The 12,303-nt window shown below is 47.6% G+C and overlaps 1 protein-coding gene across 1 annotated transcript in view; it reads left to right on the forward strand.

Moving 5' to 3' along the window:
• Positions 1 to 12,303, forward strand: part of LOC119095840 (guanylate cyclase 32E) — a 165,072-nt gene that overhangs the window by 83,149 nt on the left and 69,620 nt on the right. Inside the window, exons 10-11 of the mRNA XM_037218692.1 lie at positions 2,174 to 2,294; positions 4,373 to 4,525. Coding sequence (XP_037074587.1) covers positions 2,174 to 2,294; positions 4,373 to 4,525 — 274 coding nt within the window. The remainder of the gene's footprint in view (positions 1 to 2,173; positions 2,295 to 4,372; positions 4,526 to 12,303) is intronic.

The raw sequence follows: 12,303 nt of genomic DNA on the forward strand, positions 1-12,303 counted from the left end.
TTGAGGTTGAGAAGCTCATTCGGGGTAAGTTCTGCCACTTGTTAGTTAGAGTTAGCGCGTTCCACACTGAGTATCTTTTATGTTTGCGAATATCCAGACGAGTGATCGATGGTGCATGACGCGGGTAATAAGCAGGGCCTGTGATAGTTCCTGTGTCTTGTTTCAGCAGCAAATCCGCTGCGATCCTGGATCTTTGTCCAATGGTCGTAACAAAAAATTGTCTCAGTTGGAACAAAAAATCGACGTCAACCAATCTGGAATGTTTATATATGTATATATATACATATATATACATATTTACATATGTATACATATATATATGTATATATACATGTATAGATATATATATATATATATATAATATATATATATATATATATACATATGTGTGTGTGTGTGTGTGCATGTGTGTATGTGTGTGTGTGCGTGTGTGTGTGTGTGTGTGTGTGTGTGTGTGTGTGTGTGTGTGTGTGTGTGTGTGTGTGTGTGTGTGTGTGTGTGTGTGTGTGTGTGTGTGCGTGTGTATGTGTATGTGGTAACACCACCAAGATTTCCGAAAATTCCATACACACTCTGTTCATCTGGTTGGCATAGGTGGCACTCCGTGCCCGGTAGAAAACCGATGTGCTTCCTCGCTTTTACTCCTTCGATTGGCGTCAGTATTTCGCAGTAGGATCTTGTCTAGCGTAATACCTGGACGACAAAAATTTATGGATCCGCAAGATGTAGTTTCTTTCAATAATGGCTGACGCGCATCGATGCAGGCCTGTTTTACGGTTAATGAAGCATCCACGGATCCCCCACCTGCCACGGACCTTTGACATGATCTCTCCAATACTCTTACGATGAATGGCTTTTCGTTAGAACCAAAGGTGAGCATAAATATCAGGGGTGGTTCTTAACCGTTCCTCTTCGGCGAGTTACTTCACTCAAACGCATGGGTCTTGGACTTTCGGGGCAATTGGCAGCCGACTGGTATTTGTGTCCATCCCGCCACCTTTTAATAACTTTATCACCTTTAACAGAGTGCTATAGGATAATGACCCATCTGGGCACTACATGTAACCAACTGCAGCGTCGGGCGTCTTACCACCCTTCGCACTCGAAAACTACGCGACGGCGCGCTGTCGGTGCGCCGTAGGTTCTCCCGTCTTGCTGTAGTTGGACACACTCCCGTTCCGATGCGCCGCATGCCGATGCCCAACGGCCAAAATGATACCAAATTTTAGAACCAGGCAACTTATGAATTACACTAATATACTCGTGGGCCAATGAAGTGCACGTCCATGATGCGCTCACCAAAGTGATAAACGGAACGAATAGCAGGATTCATCGGCAAAATTATTGCTGTCCATGAGCGGCAAGTATAAATTTGCACTAGACTCTGTTAGTGGCGTGAACCAAAATGGCAAACAATTGCAAGGGATTTTGCCATCTAGGCATTACCTGACCTTAACTCACAATTTTTGTTGCGGTCGTGGTATAATTATGAAGGGCGAATCCCAATCTCACTGACGTGACTGAGAAATGTATATTTACCGTGGGAACGGACGCCGGAGGTGCTCAGTTCTTTAGAAATTTGGATGATCGTTGAGGTATTTCGTGCAATCTGTGATGTCATGGGTCACGTGACAGATGCCATCGTAACCATTTCCAGGGGAGGTTGGACGACGGTTCGTGACTAGGCCATCTATTGCCGCCTAAATTGTTCTGATCCGACGATGAGCTCTTGAGACAGCGGAGCGAGTGTCAATAACCCCGCGATTGGTGCGAATGACTCTTGAGACAGCGGAGCGCGTGTGATTAACCCCGCGATTGGTGCAAATGGCTATTGAGACAGCGGAGCGGGTGTCAATAACCCCGCGATTGGTGCGAATGGCTCTTGAGACAGCGGAGGGCATGTGATTAACCCCGCGATTGGTGCAAATGGCTATTGAGACAGCGGAGCGGGTGTCAATAACCCCGCGGTTGGTGCAAATGGAGAACTGCTGAGGACAGTGACGGGTTTATTTCACACGGGGATGGACTGTATTGCATGAGCGCATGTAAGTACATGTATATAACATGTAGTATACGGGCAAGTGGCTCTTTGGCCGCTAGTTCCTATAACGTCGGCAGCTCCCATGCGCCGCATGTCACAAGCACTGATCTCCCGTGTCCCTCCGCCGGGCAGGGCCTGGCCGTGGAACACGGCGTGGACGTGCACAAGACCCACGACGTCAGCAACTACCTATCCTTCAGCCATCAGGAGAAGCTGAAGGACATCGCCAAGCAGACGAGGGAGGCTACCAGAGGTGGGAACGCTGCAGCGCAGTGCTGCAGATTCTGTGTCGTGACCATGTGAATTCGTATGACGTCGCCGTCCACTCGAGCCAAATCATCTCATGTGTTTCATGAGATGATTTGATTAGTCAGCATAACTTCTACACTCCCGGTGCGACATTGTCAAACTGGCAAATACATGGCAGCTATATCTTTCGTAAAAATCAAACGACAACAGGTCAGGTGACCATTGCATCCTTCTTTTCCAAACATACAATTAAACAGAGCATAGTTAGGTTGCGGATTCACATCGGTTAAAAACGGATCACAAACGAGGAAAACAAAGTGACGCAACACACAAACGAGGTATACGCTTTTGATATGCTTAAGTTAAATTTGTGTTCCGAAAATTGGATTTCGCTCTGGGTGAAAATTGTATTCGCTCCGAAATTGTAAACGTTCCGAAAATATTTGAAGTTGCACGTACTTACGCAGACTTACATAAGCATGCTCTGAGGAAGGCGACTTTAGACAAAGGCAAATTGTTTTGGACATTCAAACTTCAGCTGATGCATGGCTCTGCGTTTAAATTCCATCAGATCGAAGAAGCAGTACGCAAACTTGGTGCGGTCTCGAAGAGTTAAGCGGAGTGCCAGCGACGTGCTCCCGTATCAGATCAGGAACGCTTGGCTTCGTATGAACTCAGGAAAGGATTCCACGGCATGGCGAATCTAACGGGCGGGGACCGGGGTACCCCACCTTTCTCTGATTCTCCTCCTTAAGTTTCGAATTTCGTTGCCAGATAATGTATTAGTTCATGACCTAAGCGTAATGTTTAAGTTATTCAGTGACTATTTTCGTATATTTTAACTGAACCCGATGGAACATTACACATTGAGCTGGGACGCATCCCCGGGGCGAAGACGAACATGGTGTCGTTAGTGAGCTCAATACCGCAACCTAGACCGCGGCGGGCTCGGAGTCGTGTCGTGCCGCTGGAGCTGGAGCCCAGCCGACTTTGGCACTCGCCGAACTAGCATCTCATACAGTTCCCCCCGGGCTTGTCAACAACAGGCTGGCATGAGCTGTCTCGGCGCCACGATTGTAGAATAACGCCCCTGGGATGGAGCATAAATTAGGCTCCGCGAATGAATACAGGGCCGATGTTTTCACTGACATATCACTGACGGTCGCTCTCGTCGCTATCATTTCAGTTTCTATTTAAATGTGTTTGTTAAGTTAGGTTGTTATGGGATTGTCTGAATGGCCCGGATGATAACATGAGAGACAGATGCATTTGTATGCCGCTGCGAGGCCCCAGTAAGCTCAGATAAACCTCAGTGTGCTGGCTAAAATTTTGTTGAATGATATGACGGAGGGGTGATGTAAGACTCATCGAACGTGTGAAAAGCTATAGTTTCACATCAAGACGTGTTTGTAGGAAGGCTCTCAGTCTTGGGCCTCCCTCAAGTTTGGACATCGACTCAGGGTCAAGAATGCCAAGGCCAAAAACGTGTGCGCAGTGCATAAAAACTTTGGCTATGAGTGTATTGTCTAATAACGCTGCTACAAGTTTAACGAGTGTTACAAACTAACACCACATGACGGTGTGAGAGTAATGCCACCGCTCAGGGCTTTGCGTAACTAAGCCGCAGTACTGTACGTTGTGCCGCGTGTGAAATATTTCCTGTCACTCTCTGTGGCTGTTTGTCTGGAGTGCCGCTGACTGACATAACACCTGCACAGTGCGTGCTCAAATTAGTGCAGTGAACACACTTACAACGAGAGCCAAGTTAAAACACTTTCCCCGGCACCATTATTTGTGATACGATATTTATGCTTATGATCATACTGCGTCTTTCAAATCTCATCACGCAAAAACTGAGCGATTATCACCCCGGAGTATATGTTTATCATAGTCAAAACACCCTCGACACATACACCTTCGACACATACACCTTCGACACATACACCTTCGACACATACACCTTCGACACATACACCTTCGACACATACACCTTCGACACATACACCTTCGACACATTCGACACATACACCTTCGACACATATGTGGCGGGGTTTGCTGTGTTTTGACAAAAGTGTGTTGCAGTGTACGTGTTTGTGGGAGAGCACATTCTCCTGGTCGACTTCGTGCAGCACATGTACGCCTCGGGCTACCTGGAGACGGGAAAGTACGCTATCATCGCGGTCGATGAGGAGATCTACGATCCAGACGTCAACCCAGAGTGGTACATGGTCAAAGGTAGGTCCGGAGTTGTACACGGTCAGATATAGGTCCACGTGTGATATATGGTTAGGGGTAGGTCTCGGAGTGGTACACGAGCAGGTGTAGGTCTTGGTGGAGTACATGGTCAAAGGTAGACTTCGGAATGGTACACGATCTGATGCAGGTCCTGGTGTAATGCATGGTCCAGAGGAAGGTATCGAAACACTGCACACTCAAATGTGCACGAGGTCCTTGCGTGGTACCTAAACGAACATAATATCGAAACATCAAGTGGTCAGATACTATGTCTCCCATAGTGGCACATGATCAAGTGTATGTCCTGGAGCTGTGCGTGGTCAACGAGAGATTTCGAGGTGGTGGTGGTCGGGGGTAATGTATAGGAATGTATAGTAAGATCGGGGTAATGTATACTAAGCTGTGGATCCCAGAGTGATATGTGTTGAGGCACGTGCATTCGAGGTAGCAAAAAGTCAAATGTAAGTTTTGGATTGGTAAGCAGGGGACAAAACACAGGTTTTTGAGTGATGTACGGTGAAATGTGGGTCCCGGACTGATGCATGGTCAAAACGTGTTCTAGTGTAGTTCCAAGTGCATTTAATCAAGTGATCCCAAAACGCTCACTGGCCTTGTATGTGTGATAGGTTCGTGTGAATAAACAAAGGTCACGTGGAGTGGAAAGAGGTAACTAGGAGGTAAGCATGTCAGTGAAGTGGTCCGTGATTGATAAGTGCTAATGAGTTGTGAGTACATTGGTGTTTACCTAGTTTTTACGGAGCATTCACGATGCTGGTACAATGTTAGGACATCCATGATTTAGTTCTCCCATAGTAAATGTATGCAGCTCCGAGGTTTGTTTTCTGAGGGCCTTAAATAACAACTAAGTGCAGTTAAAAGGCTTGGTTTGTTTTGTGAGGGCATACCCCACATTTTATAGAAAGGGTCGAGGCATGAAAAGAATGAAATTGACAAGAATGAAGTTAAAACCCATGATACACCAGCAGATTGCTGGAACTCGCAATGTTTATGAAATGACACTAGCAATGCTCACTCATAGCACACGCAAGCATTTGATTAAGGCTTATGCCGTGCGTGCAGTCATATTCCCGCTGGTGACGTGTTGTCATACCGCTCATCCTCCAGCTACCCTATCCCACCTGTCATACCGCTTACCCTCCAGCTGCTCCATCCCACCTGTCATACCGCTCACCCTCCAGCTGCTCCATCCCACCTGATATACCGCTCACTCTCCAGCTGCTCCATCCCACCTGACATACCGCTCACTTTCCAGCTGCTCCATCTTACCTCCAATACCACTCACCTTCCAGCTGCTCCATCCTACCTCCAATACCGCTCACCTTCCAGCTGCTCCATCCCACCTCCAATACAGCTCACCTTCCAGCAGCTCCATCCCACCTCCAATACCGCTCACTTTCCAGCTGCGCCATCCCACCTCCCACACCGCTCACCTTCCAGCTGCTCCATCCCACCTCCAATACCGCTCACCTTCCAGCTGCTCCATCCCACCTCCAATACCGCTCACCTTCCAGCTGCTCCATCCTACCTCCAATACCGCTCACCCTCCAGCTGGAAGGTTCTGTTCAAGGCCACTGCAGGTTTGTTTAATGTCGCCGCTTTTCCACGGGTTTTTGGCTACTGCTCAAGACGATCCAGGTCCAACGTGGAAAAAAGGGATAGAAGGCGAAGCTGACCCCATGCTACTTCAAGCACTCCACTTATTGAGGGCCTGAAGTGGCAAGCAGCACAGAAATGCTCACGTAATTTAAGCTTGCTAGGCGCTTGATTTATGCAGACAGCAGGCGTCAGCAGTGTTGTGGAAGAAAACGGTACATACATTAAGTAACACCTAGCACAAAGGCACATGCTGCACGGAGAACATGTCTGTGGTGCATATCATTACCTGCTTGTATACTGGCGAGTAGATATGTTACCTTGGTGTTTTTTTCTGATGGGTGTCTTTCCATGAGGCAGGTAATAAAGCTGCTGTCATAATGAATAATTTGTTATGAGTTTTGAGCTAAGATTGCTTCCGTCATGACACAGCTCTCGGGCTGGTTCACATGTTATGATCTTTGGACTGTGCAAACACAGCTGTTTGTGCCACCTAGCCATCAGTCCATATCAGCCAATGCTGTTGACTACAAGGATATCAAAGCAGTATTTCAACCCTGGTATGTCAAGAAAGCAAATAGCGACATTCTGACTTGCCAGTCCATGCCAAGTCTGAATGACAATGCTGCCCTCAGGTATTGATGCTGCCTTGGACGGAGAAACGCAACAATAACTGCATAATTTTTGCCTCTAACTGTGCAGCATTCAGGAGTCATTTCTGTAGCTTAGCTCATTGCTGCAAGCTGCTCATAAATGCATTAGTGTGGGAGTAGGTGATATGCTTCCTGGGCTGGGCAAAGCACATGACATGATGCTGTGTGGCCCATCTGATCAGAGTGTGGTTAGTGTGTGAGTGCCATTGGCCAATACAAGAAAATGCTGATTTCTTGCTAGCCCTTGCATGGCAGCAAATATTCAGGTGTCACAGGCACCAGGTGTGTCTTAAATGTCATCCTAAATGATGCCAGTCAGAACAGCAAGCCATGATCTACATTGCAGGATCGAAAGCAGTGCCCTTGCTTGCACTTTTTGGAGCTATTGTCATGCATGGATGGCCTGATGCAAGTTACTTTAACGTCATCTCTGCCATTGCCATTGAGTGGCTTATAGTTTTATTTACCAGTTCACTTCCTTGTCATTCTTGATGGCATACCTGTGACCAAAGAAACTGATTCTAGCAGAAATATATGCTGCAATATCCGTGAGTCAGTTTTTCCTGTTTTGGGCAAATTTCTGTGATCGTGCTCCTTTCGATGCACAGTATTGACACGTCTTAAGTCCACTAGGAACATTTTCATATAACACTAGCTATGGGGAAGATTTGGCAGCGCCGACTATACAAATTTTGTGTTTTAAATGTTATGGCTTGTGCTGTGGCTATTAAGCCTAGGAGTCCCGCACAGATCGTTTTTCCAACGGAGTCCATCTTCCTCCTCGCTCTCAAAGCCGTCTCGCGCCCACTACGGCCCTTGACATTCGCCATCCATACGCAGAGTGCCGCCATTTTTTTTTTTGTTCAGGTCGCCTCAAAAGCGCAGTTTTCGCCCATAATCCGCTCCTTGATTCGAACTAAGCGGGATCGAACTACCGACCATTAATTCGACGTATAGCATGTATCGCCCATGTAAACGCACCTCGGCGAGAGGTTTAACATCGCATGATCCGTTCCGATCTTGATTGAAATTACCCTCGACTGCCCATGTAAACAGGGTATATTATAGACGGGAAGGCGAGACCGATCGGCGGTTCGATCCCACCGTTCTTTAGGTGTGGTTTGGCGTGAGATTTTGCATGGCGGAGAGGCCGTTAGATCGATATAATCGCCTCGTTATAATAGAACGGAGGTCGGGGTTGGCAGGGTGAATGTGAGATTATCACACGCGCCATCACATGTGCCGTCACACGCGCATGTGAAGTCATCACGTGCGCCACAGACTCGAATGTAATGTCACCACACGCGAATGTGAGGTTATCACGCGGGAATTTGGGGTCATCACGCGGGAATTTCGGGCCATCACGAGCGCCCTGGCGTAGACGCCGATCGAATGAGAATGATATCGAATCGCTTTTGTCAATTGCTTTAGCTAGGTCATATTGCAAGTCTGCGGATAGGTGACACAAGAGTACATAATCTCGAAGTGAGTCCTCACTTCGAAATGAAAATGTTTGCACTGCGAAACTCAAGCAACCAAGGATAACGACCGCGGCGCGTTGGTACCTCAAGGAGAGGGATGACCCCCTTCCTCGTGGACAGGCCCGCTGCCTTGGCTTGTCGGTCGCTCGTGGAGCAGTGATGGCGCCGTCGATGAGATGTGCCGATGGCTTAACTATGCCGCGGAATTACGGCGGATAAGTTTGCTGCGAGAAACTTCAGGGTGGTGGGCGTCATTGTGCTCGTGATTAAGCCCAAGAGAGTGAGTTGTGATGTGATTAGGTTGGGTTGGCTTCTGTCATTGAAGCTGGTTGAGAGGTGAGGGAATTATGGGCTAGCTGTCACGTTATACGTCGTCGCCATTAGGGCTTCACGACGTGCTCAACTGCTGAGGCTATGTGGTGTTGCCTGCCTCTCCCCCTGGCAGAAAGGGCGGGCACGGCGGTGAATCGAACCTTGTAGCTCTGGTTTCCCAGACACACAGCTTTTAACCACACTCTCGGCACCACTCGCCACATCATGCATCGCATGGCGGAAGACTATTGATATGGGCGTAATGTATGACCGGGGGGCGTTAGATACAGTGTTTGCTGCTTTAAGGGCTCAATCGATTGATATGTATCAAGTAACCTGCCAACGTAGGGTGTTAGATGTCTAGCTTTATCGTCGTGTGGGTGTAAGGTTACGCTCAAAAGCTGGGGAGAGTGAAATAAACGCAAGCCAAGAAACTGTAGGTTTTGTTTATGAAAACCTCTTCGTAGGTAAAAGGAATGTTACACATATAAAGGTACTGAAGCAAGCATCATACATGAAGAAATAACCTCACTGATAAATATTGAGTTGCTTTTAAGCGCAAGCGATTGCGCTTTGCATGCTCGGTCATGGTGCTATTCTGAAGTCATTGCATATCCAGTCTTACTTCCGTCATAACCCGTACCACTGCCCAAATTCCTGTATTAAGTACCACAAAACGTAATTCGTGCTCGAAACTTTTCTTCCACACATTACATTGGTTGAAGGCCAACTCACGTCATGTCATGCCATGAATCGTGCTGACATAGCCAAGCAATAATAATTCGATGATCATATTTTTGTTGACCTCGGTCACTACATGGCCAAAGGTGAGACGGTATTCGTGTGACGCTGAAATAGTCTGCACGAAAAAGTCTGGCAGGTTTGCGGGCGTGAGGCTCAAACAGGGTCTTAAACCGGTCATATCTGTGAGCTGCATTGTCTGATCTTTAAAATCGCTATCACACTTCAAAACCCCATTCACATATGAAACATTTCCTCTGAGAATGGAAGGTAAGTGGTTTGCAAAACTGTAGCCAAATTACGACAAAGACTTGCAGTGTACTATTTCATCAACTGACTCGCCTTTGGGTGGAAATGACGTGTGTTAAGTATGGGCTTGTCCCACCACTTTTAACCATTGTCTTGTTTGTTTCAAATCCACTGGCTTATAACGTGTCGGGCATAACAATGTCGTCAGATTTTAGTTAAGTTTACGAAATTATCCCTAGATTTTTACCCGCATTACGAGCCCCTTAAGCCAACCAAAAACAGTTTTCTCCATCCTCAGAAAGAATGCCTGCCTCCATTACCTTGTAATCCTTGGGGGCATCAGTCAGGGTAAAATCAGAGTAAAAATGGCTCCAAACAGGTATGTTGTGCTCCATCTGTTTAAGCTCTGAAAAACACATGAAATATGTATCTTTGTGCTCCCGTTGACAAATTGACTCGAAGGACACTTCACTTGGTCCGTCTCAGGTCAAAGATAATTAATTATTCTACAAAAATACGGTTAAGTAGGAAGGACACTGCAGCCTCTCTGTTTGACCTCGGGGCACCGGTGATGGTACTGGTCTCTGCTGGTTGACCGTCGGGCATCCGGTAATGGTGTCGGCAGTGCTGTCTGTCACTGCGGCGGGCGGCGCGCCGTCTCATCTCAGTATCGGTGTCGGCAGTGCTGTCTGTCACTGCGGCGGGCGGCGCGCCGTCTCATCTCAGTATCGGTGTCGGCAGTGCTGTCACTGCGGCGGGCGGCGCGCCGTCTCATCTCAGTATCGGTGTCGGCAGTGCTGTCACTGCGGCGGGCGGCGCGCCGTCTCATCTCAGTATCGGTGTCGACACTGCTGTCACTGCGGCGTGCGGCGCGCCGTCTCATTTCGATATCGGTGTCGGCAGTGCCGTCACTGCGGCGAGAGGCGCACCGTCTGATTCCGGTATCGGTGTCGGCAGTGCTGTCCGCCCAGCCACTGACTGGCGAACACGCTACATATGACTGGTCACGCTTTGTGCTTGCCTTCAGCGGAAAAGGATTGTAGCTCCTTGAACCTACGTATATGCATTGACCAATAATTGACTTTGAAACCGCGTCATGCGTTGATAACGGATTTCATCTCTCCGAAACGGCGTGCATGCCTGAAGTGGAATCGATCTTGAAACTGCCGAATATCCTCAGCAAGCGTTTCATTTTCTCGAAACAGCGGTCTTGTCTTGAGTATGGGCTTAAGACCTCCACGGAACAACATACGCCTGGAGCAAGGATTATAGATCCTCGCAGGCGTCTGACTTTCAGCAAGCCAACGTGAGGCAGAGGCGGTTGTTTGCTGTTTCCTTCCCTCCAATAACCCGCAGGCTTTCACATATTCAGGAAGCCCAGTGGCACTTAGGCGACGAACACAACCTTGCTCGCTCTTCACTGATCGTTTACATTCATGCAACGGTTCTAGTCGCCTGCAATGGCCCCGCCTGCTTATTGCAGCTGGGCCATAATGCTACATAACGACACAGCAAGTGTAGTTAAGTTGATTCGGCGAACTCTGCTTTCCATTCCTAACTGCCGTTGCATTTCCAACCAACTTGATGAGGCAGCACGCTCCAGCTTGGTGCAATGGCTTTACATAGTTTGGTCAACATGAAAAGGCGCTTTAGTCTGGTTTGCTGCCAGCGTGATGTAGTCTGGTGCGACAGTTTGTTTCATTTCGGTGTAACAAGTGGTTCAGTTCGATCTAGCACTTTGGGATAGACTTTTCCCGGCCGCTGCAGTCGTTCGTCTAGTTTGGTGTAAGCCATGCTTTACTCTGTTATGCCAGGTATGTCCAACGTGATACTACAGTTAGTCTCGTATGATATGACGTGGTCCAGTTCACTGTTGCAATTTCCTTTCGATTGACGATGCGATGGCTCTGGCTTTTATGTGGTATGGTGAGCAGTGCGGTCTGTTGGAGTCCAGTTTTAGTCTTGGTTAGGTACGATAGTTTTGGTGAGACTTCAGTACCCTGTTTTCTTTCTGTTTGGCCCGCTCTGTCTGCAGTTTTGGCCTGCCTTAGTTACAGCTAAGTCATACCGCACTCAAACTTTGACTCAGGCTGGCTGCCAGCCATGCTCATCATAGCACTGTTTGTAACATTAGGCCAAACGTCATGAACTGAAATAACAGTCCAACGTTGATATCCTCAACAGTCAACCGAACGGAAGCGCGTGATCATCTTGAACTCAAAGCCTTGAATCAGAGGAATTGGGCTACGTTTTCGTTCGTCTTAGTATTATGGATGACGCCGGAGGCTGGCTAAAACAGGCCCATTTTGACAAACTTACAGCGGCTGCTTTCAACATTGACATTGCATTCGGCGTGGCTAAGCATTAATCATAGATTCATCCAGTGCTTGAACGACGGACCCAATGTCCCCGGAGGGTGGAGCGGGGAGAATGGCGTCCATTCTACTGCCGATGAGCGAAAACAAAATAACAGAAATTGACGATAGTCTCGTTTATGACCTGAGTCATTTTTGGGCTGTATGACATTGTTGACCTGCCGGGTCCTAGTCAAAAATGAAATGTCACCCTATCTCGTCTTCGTTACTTTCATATTCGCAGAATAACGCTGGTTGAGCAAGCCATTATTTACTTACGCAGTGGAGCATAAGGGCTTTCTTTTTCACTATATCACCTTCCATTATCTGTATCTTTCAAAGATTTAAAGTTTGTCTTGATATGACCTAGATTT

Source organism: Pollicipes pollicipes, unplaced genomic scaffold (genome assembly GCF_011947565.3).
Source record: "Pollicipes pollicipes isolate AB1234 unplaced genomic scaffold, Ppol_2.1 Scaffold_4219;HRSCAF=4965_pilon_pilon_pilon, whole genome shotgun sequence".
Classification (NCBI taxonomy): domain Eukaryota; kingdom Metazoa; phylum Arthropoda; class Thecostraca; order Pollicipedomorpha; family Pollicipedidae; genus Pollicipes; species Pollicipes pollicipes.